At 43.6% G+C, this 18,403-nt stretch overlaps 1 protein-coding gene across 1 annotated transcript in view; it reads left to right on the top strand.

The window, feature by feature from the left end:
• Positions 1-17,934, top strand: part of ANKRD9 (ankyrin repeat domain 9) — a 28,299-nt gene extending 10,365 nt beyond the window's left edge. The window contains exon 2 of the mRNA XM_078660216.1: positions 11,210-17,934. Coding sequence (XP_078516342.1) covers positions 11,288-12,172 — 885 coding nt within the window. The 5' untranslated portion in view covers positions 11,210-11,287 and the 3' untranslated portion in view covers positions 12,173-17,934. The remainder of the gene's footprint in view (positions 1-11,209) is intronic.
• The last annotated feature ends 469 nt before the right edge of the window (positions 17,935-18,403 follow it).

The raw sequence follows: 18,403 nt of genomic DNA, 5'->3' as shown, positions 1-18,403 counted from the left end.
CAGCTTCTAGGCTTTCCTTGCTACCGATGTCTGACCTCGTAGGCTCCTCTGGCTGGGCAATAGGAGCCATGTTTGCTTTGTGACTACACCATCGACTCCTCTGTTGCTCTCCCCAGTGCCCTGCAACATTTGGCATCCCAAGGCCCACTGGTATGGCAGCCTTACCCTTCCTTAGGCCTTCCGGACGCCCATGAGTGTTCTGATACCGGCCAATGGTGCTGCTTCCGTCCACTAAACCCTGGAGGGTTCGTGACTGCGAGAACCACAAATCTTGTTCCTCAGGTGTGGGTGGGACAACTTCAGGAACAGTGAGGCTGTTGCCCCGTTCCGTGCCTTTTTGGCCATTTAGATTCGGTCACCCTCCACCCTCATTGGCCAGTTTGAATTGGTGTGATCCAATCCCCTGGGAGGGATGTTCGTGCGCTTATGGTGGGAGGAGTCATCCGGCCAGTATGGTACCCTGCCGGCATCGCCTTCTCTGCCCATTCCTACAACCCTTCTTGTCCTGCTATAAGGAGGGGAAGGGTCCCTCCCCCAGGGATCTCTAGAGCTCCACCACAGCCAAGTGTTGGCCTGAGCCCACATGCACTTTAGAGTGACTAGCCCTCCAAGGACCGCCTGCACAGCGAAGTGTGCACTCCTTTCCGTGTCAGCACGGACACACATGCTAGAACTTGTTGCATTGCAGCACGTACATGCGCGCTTATCTGCTTGTATGAGCAAAGACACGTTTTTCAGAATGTTGTGGTCAGATGATTAGATTGCAATTACTGATCTGTGCGCTATGCAGTATGGATATATATATACACACACACACACACATATACTTGTATACACTATTTGTCTATTTCACAGACAGAAGATTCTGCAGAAGAGGTGCCAGAGCTTACTCTGCAGTCTAGAGATGGTGAATCGCTATCACACTGGGCCCCACCTCCCCCACTTACCCATCCCACACGCCTTCCTGCTGGGCCTGCCTCCCGCCAGATAATCAAACGGATGTCTAACGGAAAGACTTGGGGGGAGGTGAAGCTGTACTAGTGTTTTTAAGCGATTAGACCTTGTACAGACAAAGGCCGAAAATGTTGCAGTCATACCAGTAGCAGAGTGTAGAAAGAGAGAAAGAGAGATAGGGGACGGGGAGGGAGAGGGTAGAGAGACGGTAGAGAGGGAGAGGGTAGAGTGTAGAGAGGTAGAGTGTAAGAGAGGTAGAGTGTAAGAGAGGTAGAGTGTAAGAGAGGTAGAGTGTAAGAGAGGTAGAGTGTAAGAGAGGTAGAGTGTAAGAGAGGTAGAGTGTAAGAGAGGTAGAGTGTAAGAGAGGTAGAGTGTAAGAGAGGTAGAGTGTAAGAGAGGTAGAGTGTAAGAGAGGTAGAGTGTAAGAGAGAACGAGTGTAAGAGAGAACGAGTGTGTAGCGAGGTAGAGAGAAAGAGAGAGAACAAGTGTGTAGCGAGGTAGAGAGAGAGAGAACGAGTGTGTAGCGAGGTAGAGTGTGTAGCGAGGTAGAGTGTGTAGCGAGGTAGAGTGTGTAGCGAGGTAGAGTGTGTAGCGAGGTAGAGTGTGTAGCGAGGTAGAGTGTGTAGCGAGTAGACAGAGAGAGAGAGTGTAGAGAGTAGAGAGAGTGTAGAGAGTAGAGAGAGTGTAGAGAGTAGAGAGAGTGTAGAGAGTAGAGAGAGTGTAGAGAGTAGAGAGAGAGAGTAGAGAGAGAGAGTAGAGAGAGAGAGTAGAGAGAGGGAGAGTAGAGAGAGGGAGAGTGTAGAGGGAGAGTGTAGAGGGAGAGTGTAGAGGGAGAGTGTAGAGGGAGAGTGTAGAGGGAGAGTGTAGAGGGAGAGTGTAGAGGGAGAGTGTAGAGGGAGAGTGTAGAGGGAGAGTGTAGAGGGTAGTGGGAGAGTGTAGAGGGTAGTGGGAGAGTGTAGAGGGTAGTGGGAGAGTGTAGAGAGTAGTGGGAGAGTGTAGAGAGTAGTGGGAGAGTGTAGAGAGTAGTGGGAGAGTGTAGAAAGTAGTGGGAGAGTGTAGAGAGTAGTGGGAGAGTGTAGAGGGTAGTGGGAGAGTGTAGAGGGTAGTGGGAGAGTGTAGAGGGTAGTGGGAGAGTGTAGAGGGTAGTGGGAGAGTGTAGAGGGTAGTGGGTGAGTGTAGAGAGTAGTGGGTGAGTGTAGAGAGTAGTGGGAGAGTGTAGAGAGTAGTGGGAGAGTGTAGAGAGTAGTGGGAGAGGAGTGTAGAGAGTAGTGGGAGAGTGTAGAGAGTAGTGGGAGAGTGTAGAGAGTAGTGGGAGAGTGTAGAGAGTAGTGGGAGAGTGTAGAGAGTAGTGGGAGAGTGTAGAGAGTAGTGGGAGAGTGTAGAGAGTAGTGGGAGAGTGTAGAGAGTAGTGGGAGAGTGAGAGTGTAGAGGGAGAGTGAGAGTGTAGAGTGAGAGTGAGAGTGTAGAGTGAGAGTGAGAGTGTGAGAGTGTAGAGTGAGAGTGTAGAGTGAGAGTGTGAGAGTGTAGAGTGAGAGTGTAGAGTGAGAGTGAGAGAGTGTAGAGTGAGAGTGAGAGAGTGTAGAGTGAGAGTGAGAGAGTGTAGAGTGAGAGTGAGAGAGTGTAGAGTGAGAGTGAGAGAGTGTAGAGTGAGAGTGAGAGAGTGTAGAGTGAGAGTGAGAGAGTGTAGAGTGAGAGTGAGAGAGTGTAGAGTGAGAGTGAGAGAGTGTAGAGTGAGAGTGAGAGAGTGTAGAGTGAGAGTGAGAGAGTGTAGAGTGAGAGAGTGTAGAGAGAGAGTGAGAGAGTGTAGAGAGAGAGAGGGTAGCGAGGGTGTGGAGAGAGAGGAGAGAAGGGAAGGGAGAGAGATTTTCCCAGAATGCAAAGAAAACAAATAATGACTGGGTCAGGAACTCTTGCCGACGTGAAACAACTTACGGTATTCTATGGCTGTATGCGGGGAGCACCTTTGTGGCAGGCAAGTCTCACAGCACACCTGAGCCACCATGTACTGCAGTACAACATGGCCATAGCATCGAAAATGCCTTGGCTTTGCAGTTTAGCTTGTTGCAGTACGCATTCGATCTCAGGTGTTGATGTTTGAAGTGCAGATTAAGCGATATGAAAAATAACTACAGAATTTCAGGAATCCAAAAATCAGTGTTCCTGTTCCACAGGACGCCAAAAACATGCGAGCGATGGAAAATGTTCACGTAAACAGCTCTGCTTTTAGCTTGTTTGGTAGAGGTCTTGTTGCTGTTTAGCACTTGTACTGACATTTGACACCCAAGGACAGCTGTTAAAACGGTTTTAAAATTAAGATGCGCCATGTTATGCTTAGCGTGTGCACACACTTTTAATGGCAGCTGCGCCCAGTGCACTAATAGCCCCCCAGGGATCCAGCACAACTTCCCCCAACCACAAAAAGAGTGATAATACTCCCCAATCAAAATAATAACTTGATTTTACATTTTGCTTCATGCCTCGCTTATGCCATTTCAATACCTATACGTGACTGGGGCAGGTTACATAAACTTAAGGTGCAGATACCAGTGTCCAATTCATTTTGCACAATGTTGGCACTTTTCAAATATGGAATTGTCCCCAAAATGTTTGTCTGAGTCCACACTACAGAGAGATCTTTGTACCAGGGAATCGATTGTGGAACCATTGCTGACCATATCAACTCACTTTTTTTGCTCATAAATCAATGTATGCGTTCATAGAGATGTTAACGGACAAGCCATTGTCCATGAGCAATTCTTCATTTAAAAGAACGAGCAAAGACACTTTTTCTCTGCTGGTGGAAGGAAAAATATGAAGCAGACTGATTTTCCTTCAGATGTAGTGCTAAATCGTGCGTATTTGAAAAATGCTGAAAATGTTTTTTTCTTTACACATGCTTATTAGAAAACAGTAACATCTGTGACTTCACTTTGTGTCTTGCTTGTCCTGGTGAAACCAGAATTTATCTGAATCCCTATCACAAAAGTAGCAAAAATGGTGCCAATAAATATGCTCTAATTTTGGGGTCTCAGTGGGGTGTTTCTGCAAAACGGTCAGTGATGTTTGTCATTTGACTTAATAGTGCTCAGTTTACTCACTTTAGGAAGAGGGAACGCTGACTCGACGTTTCAAGGATTAAAACTCGTGCCCTGGCGATCATTGCAGAGGGCAGACGGGGCGCCTAACTCACTGGCCCATCTTGGCGGCTAGTGCTTTAAATGGGACTGCAATGTCGGGTACTGAGTACCTACACTTCTTTATTTGGAGCGGGAGAGTACCTGCACTTCATACACGTTAATGGGAAAGAACCGACCCTTTTCAGAAGTAAACAGGTACTCTCGTATATAGGGTACCTGCACTTCTATTTTTCTTTTTAAAGCACGGTTGGCAGCATATATTAAAACATATAAAAGGATGTCCCAAAGACTTTCTAAAGGTGGCATTTTGGGCAGCAGTCACTACCCCTATGCAACATATGCTTGCTACCCTTCGTAAACTGCTTGCATGCCCTGTGGTTGAACCCAATTTTATTTTTAATTAAGTGATCAACTTTTCATAGTTGCAGTAACTGTTTTGTCAGTGCCTGTCGTCAAATATTAGCGTGCTGCTGCTTCGTTTCACAAACATTAAAACAGTTATGTCGTCCACTGGTCAAGTGTTCTGTGATAAAATCAGAGAATTTTTTTTTCCGTTTTATATAGCGCGAACAAGACCTGAAGGTATTACATGAGCACCAGTTATATTACACAAGAACACATAAATTTTTGGTAGGCACGGGGAGATTAAGTGATTTGCCCAGAATCATTGGATGATAGCCGCTGCTGAGACTCGAACCTGGTTCCCCAGTGCCAACGTTGGCAGCTCTGGCCATTGCGCCACATCCTCTCCCCTAAGGGAGGCCTCTCCTATAAGGGGCCTACAAGGTTGTTTCCGCTCCCCATTCTTTTGCTAAACTGGTGTAGCCGAGTCTAGTCCTGTCCCCCCTCACCCTTCCCTTCTTTTCTGGTGAGAGGCCCTTCCAACAAGAAGCAGAAGGCAGTGGAGCACACGCCTGGCCTCCTTGAGTGGGCAGGGAAACCACACCAAGTTCTCCTACATTATTTTTAAATCTCATCAAATCCTAGTTTACTGACATAAAGTGCTACCATAAGTTGTGGTGTGAAAATCTTCTTTAGAGAGAAATTTCACCGCTACCAAAAGGTTAATTGTATGTACATGTGAGAACAACTTTATACAGCTGCTAGCCACAAAAGTATATATGCAGTGAATGGACACTTGACATATTCTGCCTCACTATTTCCGGGTAGTCTTTCTAGGCACCAAATCAACGTTAACGTGTATACTTAGGACTTCATTGATTGCCATGTTAGGTCTCACTTATCTGTTACAAATGTAAAACTGCTAGTGTCAACCCCCTCTTGGACCTACTCCACACCAAGGGGCCCTTGCCAACAACAGATGCTAAAACTTTTTTGCATCCCAAGGGAGTGAACTTACTGTTTGTACTGATGGTGGCCTGCAGCATTAATTGTTTAAGAACCGAAATATTGACTGATATACCTGAGCTTCCTCCTTAATCAACTTCAAAATAGATAAACAATTATCGTCAAAGCCAGTAGGTGTGGGTTCAATGAGAAAATGCATGCACAAACTCACATGAGACATGAGGTTTCCATTTGATTGCAGATTAAACAAACATTGGTAAATGCTTTAGGTTTCGCCTATGTGATTAATAATAAGCTGCTTATTTGTTCTAAGTTGTAGCTTGCGGAGCAGCTTTACAAAAAAGTCTATTAAAGTTTTATGACTTGTTTATATACAAAAAGCAATACATTGTGCTGTTACTAGTGGTATAGTGGGAGCGAGTAATAGCAACATTTTGAAAAATAAGAGTGAAATAATAAAATTAATTAATGTAATAGCAATAGTATGTGTTTAGAGGAGTTCTGACAACTTTTGGCCCAGGTGCCGCTGCACCATTAAAATCATGCCTCTAGTGCCTGCAAGATAACTGCATTTGTGACTGCCTGTTTTGTATTAAAATATAGCAATATTTGGTGTTTAGAGGAAATATGACAACTTTTGGCCACGGTACCACTGCACCTTTCAAATCATGAACCTAATGCCTGTAAGGTAACTGCACTTGTGACTGCCTGTTTAGTAGTAGTATATTGCAATATTTTGTATTTAGAGAGGTCCCTAGAGCTTTGGGACCCGGTGGCACTGCACCTGCTGCACCATTGAAACATGGCCCTAGTGCCTGCAAGGTAACTGCACCTGTGACTGCTTATTTAGTAGTGAAATATAGCAATATTTGGTGTTTAGAGGAGTTCTGACAATTTTTGGGCCCAGTGCCACTGCACCTGCTGCACCTGCTGCACCATTCAAATCAGGACCTTGTTGTCTACAATGTAACTGCACTTCTGACTCCCTGTTTAGTAGTAAAATATAGCCATATTATGTGTTTAGTGGGGTGCCTAAAGCTTTTGGTACTGGTGCTACTGCATTTTAGTGGGGTGCCTAGAGCTTTTGGTCCTGGTGCTACTGCACCTAATGCACCATTCGAATTATGACCCTGTTACCTGCAAGGTAACTGCACTTGTGGGTGCCTGTTTAGGAATAAAATATAGCAATATTAGGTGTTTAGTGGGGTGCCTGGAGCTTTTGGTCCCGGTGCCACTGCACCTGCTGCACTATTGAAATCATTACCCTAGTGCTTGCTAGAAACTGCACTTGTGACTGCCTGTTTAGTAGTAAAATATAGCAATATTTGGTGCTTAGCGGAGTTATGACAGCTTTTGGCCCCAGTGCCACTGCACCTGCTATACACCATTAAAATCAAGCACCTTTTTAACTGCAAGGTAACTGCAATTGTGACTGCCTGTATAGTTCTAAAATATAGCAATATTAGGTGTTGACAGGCGTTCTGACAATGGCTGGGCCAGTGCCACTGCACCTGCTGCACCTTTCAAATCATGACCCTGTTGTCTGCAAGGAAACTTCACTTGTGACTGCCTGTTTGCGAGTAATATATAGTAATTATAGGTGTTTAGTATGGTACATATAGCTTTTGGTCTTGGTGTCACTGCACCTGCTGCCCCATTGAAATCATGACCTTGTAGTTTTCAACGTAACTGCACTTGTGACTGCCTGTTTTGTATTACATTTTAGCAATAATCTGGGTTTAGTGGGGTCCCTGGAGCTTTTGACCCTGGTGCCACTGCACCTGCTGCACCATTCAAATCAAGTCCCTTTTAACTGCAATGTAACTGAAATTGTGACTGCCTGTTTAGTAGTAAAAAATAGCAATATTATGTGTTTAGAGTAGTTCTGACAACTTTTGAGACCAGTGCTACTGCACCAGCTGCACCATTCAAATCCTGACTCAATTGTCTGTAAGGTAACAACTGCACTTGTGTTTGCCTGTTTAGCAGTAAAATATTATAGATAAGACAGGAGTATAACCCTTAGACCAAGTCAGGACTGGGTAGGTAAGATACAATTATAACACAATGTCCTGAAAGGTAAAAGTCAATAGACAGTTATAAATAGCATGCACATAGCATTGCTGGGTGGACAAGAAGGAGATTAATCATTTTTTAAAGCAAAAGATAATTATTCATCTTTATGTGGTAACATTCATTTCAGGGTTGGATATACACAGTTAAGAACAGCATCGCATAGAATGTAATGACAACCACATGGAACTTGGTGCAACAAACGTGAATAAATAGTGCAGGTGGCGACGCAAGTGAAAAGAGAACAGAGAACAGCGTAGTCGGTGCACTGTGTTTGAGGTGCAAATTATATACAGTGAGTGGCTAAAACGGCGCATGTGACATAGTGATATCACAGTGGGCACAATTGATTTAATTAGAATCTGAAGCCACTAAGGAGAAGTGCACCAATTAATCGGGCTGTTGGGTCGACGGCGTTTCGATCCGGAGTATTTCGGATCATCATCAGGACTGGTTGTCTGAATTAGAAAGTGCTTGAAGGATCCTTGAAGATTGGAGTCCTTGTAACCAACAGGAAGGGACGACTTAAATTAACCAGAAGATCACCGAATGATCGGGTTGCTGGGAGAGGCTCGCTGTAGATTTCAGCGCGCGAAACGGCCGTGTGAATCAGCCGTACTCGGTGTGTCTGTGCTGGGAAAATCAGCGTTCTAGCCGGCCGCGTCAGTCAGCCGTGCTTGATGGGCTGACTGACGCGGCCGGCTAGAACGCTGATTTTCCCAGCACAGACACACCGAGTACGGCTGATTCACACGGCCGTTTCGCGCGCTGAAATCTACAGCGAGCCTCTCCCAGCAACCCGATCATTCGGTGATCTTCTGGTTAATTTAAGTCGTCCCTTCCTGTTGGTTACAAGGACTCCAATCTTCAAGGATCCTTCAAGCACTTTCTAATTCAGACAACCAGTCCTGATGATGATCCGAAATACTCCGTATCGAAACGCTGTCGACCCAACAGCCCGAGTAATTGGCGCACTTCTCCTTAGTGGCTTCAGATTCTAATTAAATCAATTGTGCCCACTGTGATATCACTATGTCACATGCGCCGTTTTAGACACTCATTGTATATAATTTGCACCTCAAACACAGTGCGCCGACTACGCTGTTCTCTGTTCTCTTTTCACTTGTGTCGCCACCTGCACTATTTATTCATGTTTGTTGCACCAAGTTCCATGTGGTTGTCATTACATTCTATGCAGTGCTGTTCTTAATTGTGTATATCCAACCCTGAAATGAATGTTACCACATAAAGATGAATAATTATCTTTTGCTTTAAAAAATGATTAATCTCCTTCTTGTCCACCCAGCAATGCTATGTGCATGCTATTTATAACTGTCTATTGACTTTTACCTTTCAGGACATTGTGTTATAATTGTAGCAGTAAAATATAGCATAGCTCTGGTATATGAACTTTTTTTTTATCGTGCAATGTTTATTACAGCATTTAGAATTTGATCATAAAGGCCAAATAGATTATATTGAAAAAATCAATCTGATAATGCCTACAGAGTGCAAAGAAAGGTTCTGAGGCATGAATTTGGAAATGCCACAAATGTTCTAAGGCTAAAGCATCTGCTTTACACAACTAAGTGATAAAAAGAAACCAGTCCAGCATACTGTTAGAAGCTGTCTGCCTTTTCCGTGGGAAGAGATCTCATCTTGACAGTGAATGGGGCTTAAACAGTGTGAACAGCTTTAGTAGAAGTATTGTAAATGCATGCAGCCAGGGGAACTAAACAAACAAAAAAGTTCCACAAAAAAAGTGAATGAACACAGTAATTCGGCCATGGGAACTGATTAGAGCCCCCTGTTAAGATATATTAAATACAAGAGATTCCGCAAGCGCTGTGCCGGCGAAACCTGAAAAGACCCACTGGCTTCGTCATTGCTTGGTTGTGGTGGTGTTGTTGGCGTTTGTGATGGTGGTATTCTTGCTATTCCTGGCATTAGTGGTAGTACTGGTGGTGTCTGGCTGTGCTGTTATTGGTGACCCTAGGTGTTGGTGATGGTGGTAGTGGTGTGGTATTGGCAGTGGTATTATTGGTATTGATTGTGGTGGTGGTATTCTCTGTGGCATTGGTGGTGGCAGTGGTTTTGGTGGTCAGTTGGTGAGGTCTGGTGAGATTGATGGTTTTATTGGTATTGGTGGTGATTTGGTATTGTGGTGCTGGTATTATTGTATTGTTTGGTAAATTCCTTTATGTAGTGCTTACTATCCCTGACAAAGCATTGAAGTGCTTTAGCTATTGCATTGGTGTGGCATTGCTAGTGGTGATACTAATGGTGATTTTTTTTGCCGAGGAATTTTTGGTGATGGTAGTGGTAATGGTGCTGTTTGTATAATGCAGATATCAAATAACTGAGTGTGACAGCAAAAGGTGTGATGGCTGAGTGTTTTTGTTGATGTAAGTCCTCCTCTTGCATTAAAATGCAAACTCCCTGAAGACGGCAGAATGATACACCAAGCAGCCAATACCATGCCAGTGAGAGACTGACTGCCGAGCCGTTATATGTAAGAAGAAAATAAAATTGTGTTCTAAAATATGAACATTCGAGTTTCTCATCATTGTTCGCTATTAGTGTTTAAAAAATGTTTCTTTGACGGTTAAAACAATCTTTGCCTACAGACTTTAACTTTAATGAAGAACAATGTAAAAAGGTGAAAAATGCGTGTATTTTCTTTTGGGGATCACCTTCGTTTAATTGGGTAACTGTACCCAGATCTCCCATGGGGCATTCCGTAGCCCTATTAGTATGAAATATTTAGTTTGGGGGCACATGAGCAATACTGTCCTCCGAGATGAAGGGCCATGATTGTTATTGCACCTCATGTGAAGAGGCCTTCAATGTAAAAATATAACATTGTAATTTGTTTATATACAGGCACATGCATCATCCATTTTTGCGAGCGTAAACACTGCGATTCTCAAAAATTGGCCGTTTGCGCCAGCAAAAAGGGCATTTGCGATGTATCAAGGTTAAAGGCACTCACAATTTGAGAATTAGCAAATAATTGCGATTTCTCAAATTGAGATTGCATTTAAGGAATCGCAATTTGCGATTCCTTAAATGCAATGCAAGAACCACTTTAAAATAGCGATTTCGCTATTAGGGGGCTTAATGGTAATTTGCAAAAACTAAAGTGCATTTTTCAAAGTTGTAAGTTGCACACACACATGCGCAAAATGTGTCACCCTTGCACCCTTGAATTTGCATGCGCAATTTGCGAGTACCTATTGGTACTCGCAAATTGCACATGCAATCTCCCATTCATTCCTATGGGCTTGTAGACCCATAGGAATGAATGAGAAGGCATTCCTTAATTGCGAGTCGCAATTTGCGAGTCGCAATTAAGGAATGTTTAGGAATCGATCTTTTAATAGCGATTCCTACATGCATATGCTACTGAGAGTCCTTAATTGCGATTCCTTAATAATCGCAATTAAGGACTCGCTAAAGCTTTTCTTGATGCATGTGCCTGATAAAGTATAATCTACAGAGAAAGTGCGGATTACTAAAAAAGCATATTTTTACTTTTCTAAGATTACAAAATGCTGTTTAAGCTCAAATAATTTGACTTGCAATATTAGGGAGTAAAATGCTTCCCTTTTAATGTCCTGGTTAATATGTGTCACTGTGGTTTTTGTGTTAGCGAATCATAGAGACTGTTTACTGCATTTAAATTGATCTGAGTCAAGTAAATGAATGAATAATGAACAATATTTTTTCTCTGCAGTAATATCGGATCCTTGCCCAATGAAGCGCTGTGATCACAGCGAGAAACACGCGCCCTCCTTCAAAGTGAAATCTAAGAATGTCTGGGAACGTTAAATGGCTGAACAGTGGCAAAACCGCCGATTATCAGTGCCAGAAGCGCTGCAAGAACACCTCTTTCGCCTTCTACCAAGCCGTGAGGGACCTGCGGCCTGTATGGGTCCTGGAGGACATGCGCATCATGGAGGTGCTCCACTGGCAAGAGGGCGGCAAGGTGAGTTCGTACACGCCGTCCGAGGCTCTGCTGTACGCCCTGGTGCATGACCACCAGCCCTACGCGCAGTACCTGCTGAGCAACTTCCCGCGCGACGCTCTGGCCATGCCCAGCATCAACTTCCATTGCTGCCTATCCCCCGCGCCTCACTTGGCTATGGCTGTCCGCTACAACCGCGTCAGCATTCTCCTCAGGATACTGAAGACTATGGAGGCCTTGCCGGACAGGCAACGACTCAGCTACCTCGACCGCAGGGGCTGCCAGCCCGTGGAGAACGGACAAACGCCCCTGCACTTGGCCTGTGAACTTCTGCACCCAGAGTGCCTCATTCTGCTGCTGGGGCATGGTGCTTCGCCCTCCATATTGGATGCTAATGGGTATACACCACTTGACACTCTAGTACAGCACATTGGGCGGAGTCAGCAAGACCTGCGCTGTAAACTGCTCTGCCTGGACGCGCTCTCGCTCTTCCTGCCAGAACAGGTTCAGTTCACTTCAAAGCAGCAGCTACAGGCCAACGAAATGTTCTGGCAGGAGCGGCTCGGCAGGAACTTGTTTCAGTGGCTCTCGGGTCAATGCCCGCCATCTTTGTATACTCGATCGATGCAGGTTTTAATCCGCTCAGTCCCTGTGGCACGGTTCCCGGAAGCCCTGGACGAGCTTCCCCTGCCCGCCCTTTTGAAACCCTGGGACCTAAAATGGAAGCACTGAGTGGTGTAACCCGGTGCACTTGTGCGTAGGTGCACTCTCCACAATGCATCTACTATGTGACATTTCTTAATGTGGATAAAAGCACTTTTTAAATATTTATAAAATTAACTCGTTGCACTTTATAACTTTTAAAAGTCAATACATGCGTTGAGTGCAGTAAAAGAAGGCAGTTTAGCACCATGCGCTCCAGGCAAGGCCGGCCTTTAACATGGGCGAGCTGGGCCCAGGGCACCAATTTTCTGAGGGGTGCATAGAGCGGTGTGCATTAAGGTTATGTCAACAGCAGCGCCCTTGTCATTGTCTCTGCCTGTTCATTTGTGCCTGATTTGCCAGTTTAAAGTGGTTAGTCCTCATTATCACTGGGCGGGCGATGTTTTTTTAACACCCCTATAGCCCCCTTCCTTCACCCTTTGACCACTGCTGGCACACATCAACAAAACCATCATCTAACTGAGGCAGCTAAGCTATCGGTGATTTAGGTGAGCTGGGGGAGGTCTGGGGATGTTTGTGTTCAGGGGCCGGTCCCTACTCATCCAGGTACAGCCCAGTGAACACAAAAGCCTCATTTAATTCACTACCATAGCCGAGAGTGCTATTTTAGCAAAGGTCGGCTCTGGTTACAGGATCATAACATATTAGGTTATTTATTAAGATGTGTTTAATGTTTATGAATGTTAATCAATACGTTTGTATTGAAGTTAAATCTGATTTGTGTTTCTAGGAAAGCACTTTTGCATTCATGGCAGCAGATGCCTCACAATAACAGATTTCTTCTTAATGTTATTTATTTATTGAACACTGTTGCAACGTCATGATACTTTCTTTCATGCCCCCAGAGATTATGGAACCAACTATATCTGCTGTAGTTCTGATTAAAACTCACAGGGGCTGGTGTTTCCTGATGTTGTTCATTTTTTATTATCCGTTATTTTCATGTGGCACATTTACAACACTACCATAGTACCCCAACTATGAAGGATTTGTACACTGTAATGGTCCTCTCAAATAACTCGGCCTAAAACTTTAAAATCCTGGATGAACAACCACAAACATTTCCCCCATTTTTACGCCAACGTTTAAATGATTGGCTGCCCCAAAATGTTATACAAAAATAAACACTGTAGGTCGGCCACAAACTGTTTTGGCCTGTGTAGCTCAAGGAAGAGTGGAAATTAAAGCTGACACTGCAATTACGTTGCCCAAGTCTCATACGATACCCCAGCGGGGTAGCTACTCCCATTATTATGCCAATTTATGGAACTTTTCTTTTAGCTTTACTCTGAGATTTGTCAGCAAGTGAGTGACACTATAGCAGTAGTGTAGCAAATACTGAGTTTTATACAATGAGTATGAGACACATTTACACATCGTTAAACAACAAAGTAACTAATGTCCTGATTTTAAAGGAAAAGGCTAAGGCAGCTAGTTAAGTCACACATCTTTACTAGATATGAATTCTCTAAAATGTTTAGGCGTTTAGAAGAATAGTATTGCATGGGGAACTCTCCCCAAAGTAATAAATTACACAGCTAGGGCCAATCAATTAAGCAGAGGAGCTGCTACTCAGGATCTTACACCTTGATATCAGTCTTTCCATTCTCCAAATTAGTAGAATCAGTACTTTCTCCAAGAAACTGCACACTAGTTTATAACGATCATCAGCATCTTACTACAATGCACATAAGTTCTTCGAATCATCCTCCTTTTCCAGAGACTAAGACCTCAGTTTAGAATCCCGCTTAATTGCATTGCTACTTACCACACTCCATAAATAGCTATACCTTGGGGCTCATTGTTTCTCAGATGTGATCAGTTACATCTTTTGCCATGAAAATGGAGCCTAACATGCAGATTTTGGTGCTTACTGCACCGACAACTACATGTCCTGTTATTTGCTGGGCTTCTTTCACCCATTCAATTTTGGCAGTTATCGGGTGAAAAATCGGACTGTCGGTAAAATCCAACAAACTTGTAATTCCAACACCTGTCCAAACAGTGGTTGTATGGGTGTTGGAATTTTTAGAGCCACTCGAGATTGAGGCTTAAGATGTCCCACACTGTCTTCCTGCGGCGTGTGTGGGATCTGGAATATTCTTTCCCATTTATCATGGCCTGAGAGCTGTTTCAGCAGTCAGACCACTAGTGCCATTGATTGTCCACTGCAGTGTGTCGGCTCTTTAATGTGAGTTAACATTGTCCCCGATTTCTGGTCAGAACTTAGGAATAGCATAATTATCATCAAGCTTTCTTACTAGTGCTGTCCAATGCAAGTCCACTACAGAAGTAGCCAAGCTACATTTTCAGGTTATCCGTCGGATACGTTTGCATACATGGTATCCAAATGTGAGTCATTTACATAGTCACTTGGCATCTTGAAAATATTTACTTTGGACAGCCTTTCACAGCGCTATTCATACAGGTTGATTTTCACATCCTAGACACCTTAGCTTTCGTAAACTCCTCACTAGTTCTCCAGGTTGCACTATATGACAGTGTCAGGCACACATCAGCTAACCTCAGCTGGGGCTAGCTCCATACACGAACTTCTTTTACAAAGTGGAAAAGAAATACGAGTGCCTTTCTGAGAATGATAACCAGAATATCGTAAATAAACGGAACCATTTGCTTCATTGGTATATCATATGCATTGAACATCAGGTCCACACTGCTGAAGAGTCAAAAGACTTTATTAACTTTGGGTGGCATCAGAGGATTAGTTGTTCTGGTTCCTTCAGTCCTACAAACGACTAACATCAAATCACATTGGGCACATTTCTCTCCAGTATAGCTCACATCAACTGCGATGCACCTCAATGCTCAGCTGTCACCAATGCTTGTTTACATTCACATGGCCCCTGCTGCTGACCTTTTAGACACATACAATATTAATTATTGCATGTGTGTTGACAGCACTTCATTCCAGCTCATGTTAGAAGATTGGCCAGGAACCATCATTCTCAGTTTATCCTATTGCCTTTTACATTTGCATTGTTGGGTGCTGAACAAGTGGTTGTGCCTAAACAATGAGAAAACAGAAATCCTCCTCTTGAGGGTCTGTCAGTCATGCTCGCCTTCCATGTCCCTGTGGAAAAGGTCAGCAAAGTAGTTGTGCTCTCTCACTGCAAACTGCCATTTAACCCTCAAAACAATGTGGTTTGCCTCATCGAAAAGGTGGTCAGCTGATTTGCTACTGCTTACACCAGTCATTTCCTGCTTAGGTTATTATATTAGCCTGTACAAGGGTCTCTCCATTAAACCACTTTCAGAATTTCTGAAACTCCAAGATTATGTAGCACCTGTTGTTTGGGCAGAACCAATAAAATCACTTCACACCAACCCAAAGGCCCTCCACTAGCTTCCAGCAAAAGAAAGAATTAAGTTCAAAACACTGTTGTACACAAGGTGCCATATAGACTCTTTCCACAAGCTCTTGCAAATTGTTTGTCCCGACAATCAAACTGGAAGCCTCTGGTCCACCAACTGAGGCCAGTTGATGACCCTATTATTTAGCTATTTAGGCATAGACATGGTCGATCTCTTCATGACCAAGGCTACTCCCTGTGGAATTCCCTAATATTTCAACTGAAAGCTCAAACAGACTATCTATATATTCAGAAAATCCTTTAAAGATTAAGCTCTTCACCCAGGCATTTGGATACCATCTTAATTAAAGTCCTTTTGAGTGTTACTCGTCCTGCCTGATCAGATGCCTAAGACTGGCTACACTGCCTTCATCCAGGCAGGACTCATTACAAGGCTTTGTAATCTATTTAGGATTGAGTTTGACAATGGGTGTCCACCGGGACACTGCACTGTTAAGTTTTGTTCCCCATCACCAGGTTTGTGTTGAGTGTACAATATTGAAACCCACCACTGCTATATGAGCCCTTACAGAAAACTCTTTCCAAGGAGACTGCAAGATGATTAGTAGTGCTTTACAAAAAAGCCAAATTAAAAAATATACACACACTGCTTATAAACAACCAAGTAAACTATGGTCAGTGCTTATGTGACTCCGTTCTCTCTTAATATTTAATTTATTTATAGAGAATTTCAGAATGTGTACCTGCATATTGACAGTGTTTACTGATTCTGTTAGCATTTAAGCCCTCTTTCGTAGTCTGTGCAGTGGTATACTGCCTGTTTCAGGAGTAGAGAAAAAAAAAAGTTGGTATTGCCTAGAGACTAGGCAGTGCTTTGCCACATTACTATAATTTACACAGGTATCGTACTTGAGCTACCACGGATAGTGACCTATACATCTTCCGCTATTCCTTGCACAGATAATATTTAAATGGAAATGTTTAATTCTAAATCTTTAAGCAGAGAGTGGATTTGAGCATATCTACCTCATGTATTCACGTCTACGTTTTTTGCCTGCAAGCAGCTGTGCCACTCTTGCCAAGGTATTTCTTTGTCCATGCAAGGCAATCCGATCAGGGACAGGTAATCACTTGCTCAGGGAGCTCAGAACATGACTATCAATATCCATATCAACCGCACGGCGTGCACTATGGATTGAGAAACCTACTTTAAGGATTTATGAATGTCCCAGTAATCTCAGTGGAGCTAGTAACAGAAATGACCAGCCACATCAGGATTACAAAAAGTCAGCGGCGTAGCTAGACGGCCTGCGGCGGCTGCAGGTTAAGATCGGGGGAGGGTGCTGGTGATTCCTGCGTACCTCGCCCCGGCTGCAGCAGCAAGTAAGAGCCGAGGGGAAGGCAACCTCCCCGCTACACCACTGCAAAAAGTGCAGTAACACTGGAACTCTGAAGTTTTTCACCTAGAAACTTTATTTGTTAAAAGCAGGTGAATCCTTTTAGTAAAAATTTAGCAGAGGATGTGTAAAATGCACAGGAATCTGTGCAGAAAATAGAAATAAATATTCCTGCATGTTATCCACCATTATCCTGCAATCATGAGTAATCCCCCCCCCCCCCACACACAGATGTAGTAGTAGTATCCATAAATCCACGTGGGGGAATTGGGGGCATACCGGGCGATTTCTCGCTAATTTGTAATGATCTATCTGGAGCTGTGTCACCCATAATCACCATTCATGCCATTGCATACCTATCTTTTCACATCAGCCTTCCTTGAAAGAGACCGTCATATAATTTCTTCTGAAATGCTGGGACCTAGGTGTGCTCTAAGGTCATGGCTATCATGAGATAAAACCTTTTCCAGTTTTCATGATGTTTTCCCCAGCACTAGCATTGAAGAAGCTAGCACATTCTCGTCATATCATTATGTTTTGTGTTGGTGCACTTCCTTCCGACATCTTAAATACCTCTAACATTCACTGTATTCCTCATACGTACAATCTTTCATCACTATGAAACGCCTTGCACACTACGGTAAAGGCAAATTCCAGTAAGCAAGAGCAAACCGGTGCCTTACTAAGACTGATACTCAGCATATCAGCCACTTAAACATGACACAACTGCTCTACCAGTGCCTCATATGAAGAGAAGAAAAACACCCAACGCCACATAAAAAAACATTTTAAATGGTTATCTGTTGTTTCAGTTAGTTTGCTGTTCAGTCCTCTGGTTTCTTTTGGTATGTAACTTCAAGATCTGACAAATGTATCAGGATCTAATCCCCACCCACAAGCCCCTCAGTGAAAAGGCCTTACATGGAAATAACTACTGTTTGCTTGACTGATCTGTGTACATTGTCCTCTTGTTAATGTGTTACAGTTTCTTTGAAAGTCAGTGTTTGTTGCTTATTCATAAATTAAATGTTTATCCAAAACATTTGTGCAGTTTGTGCATTTTATTTTTTGTTTGTTACCCAGTGTCCCCCTAAAGGGGCATTGCAATATTTTCAGTGTACCAATAAAATACAGTACAGACTGTGACAAACAGGGGAGTGCAATGAGGAAAAATGTCTTTGGCATAAGACCCAGAAGCACACAGAGCTTAGAGCACGGCAGGTGCCTGGCATTGGATCGAAGAACCACAAGCTGGTTCAGTCTGGCTATTCTAGCTGACCCATAACCTCAAAGACAAGGAACTTCTAAAGTGCTGCACCCCACACTGTGCCTTAAAAAACATCGTGGGTAGATTAGTGGAAGACTATGCACAAGTGGATTGTCAGAACTACTAGGGACCAAATTTGTTAATATTTGACGCTATGCGGCACAGAAGCAAAGTTGCTACGCTGCCTTGCATCAAAGGGAGAGAGAAAAACAAATGCACCATAACTACTGGTGCCTTTCTTCTC

The sequence above is a fragment of the Lissotriton helveticus genome, chromosome 9 (genome assembly GCF_964261635.1).
Source record: "Lissotriton helveticus chromosome 9, aLisHel1.1, whole genome shotgun sequence".
Classification (NCBI taxonomy): domain Eukaryota; kingdom Metazoa; phylum Chordata; class Amphibia; order Caudata; family Salamandridae; genus Lissotriton; species Lissotriton helveticus.
The sequence above is the reverse complement of the archived record's forward strand: the minus strand, read 5'-3'. Positions and strand labels throughout refer to the sequence as shown.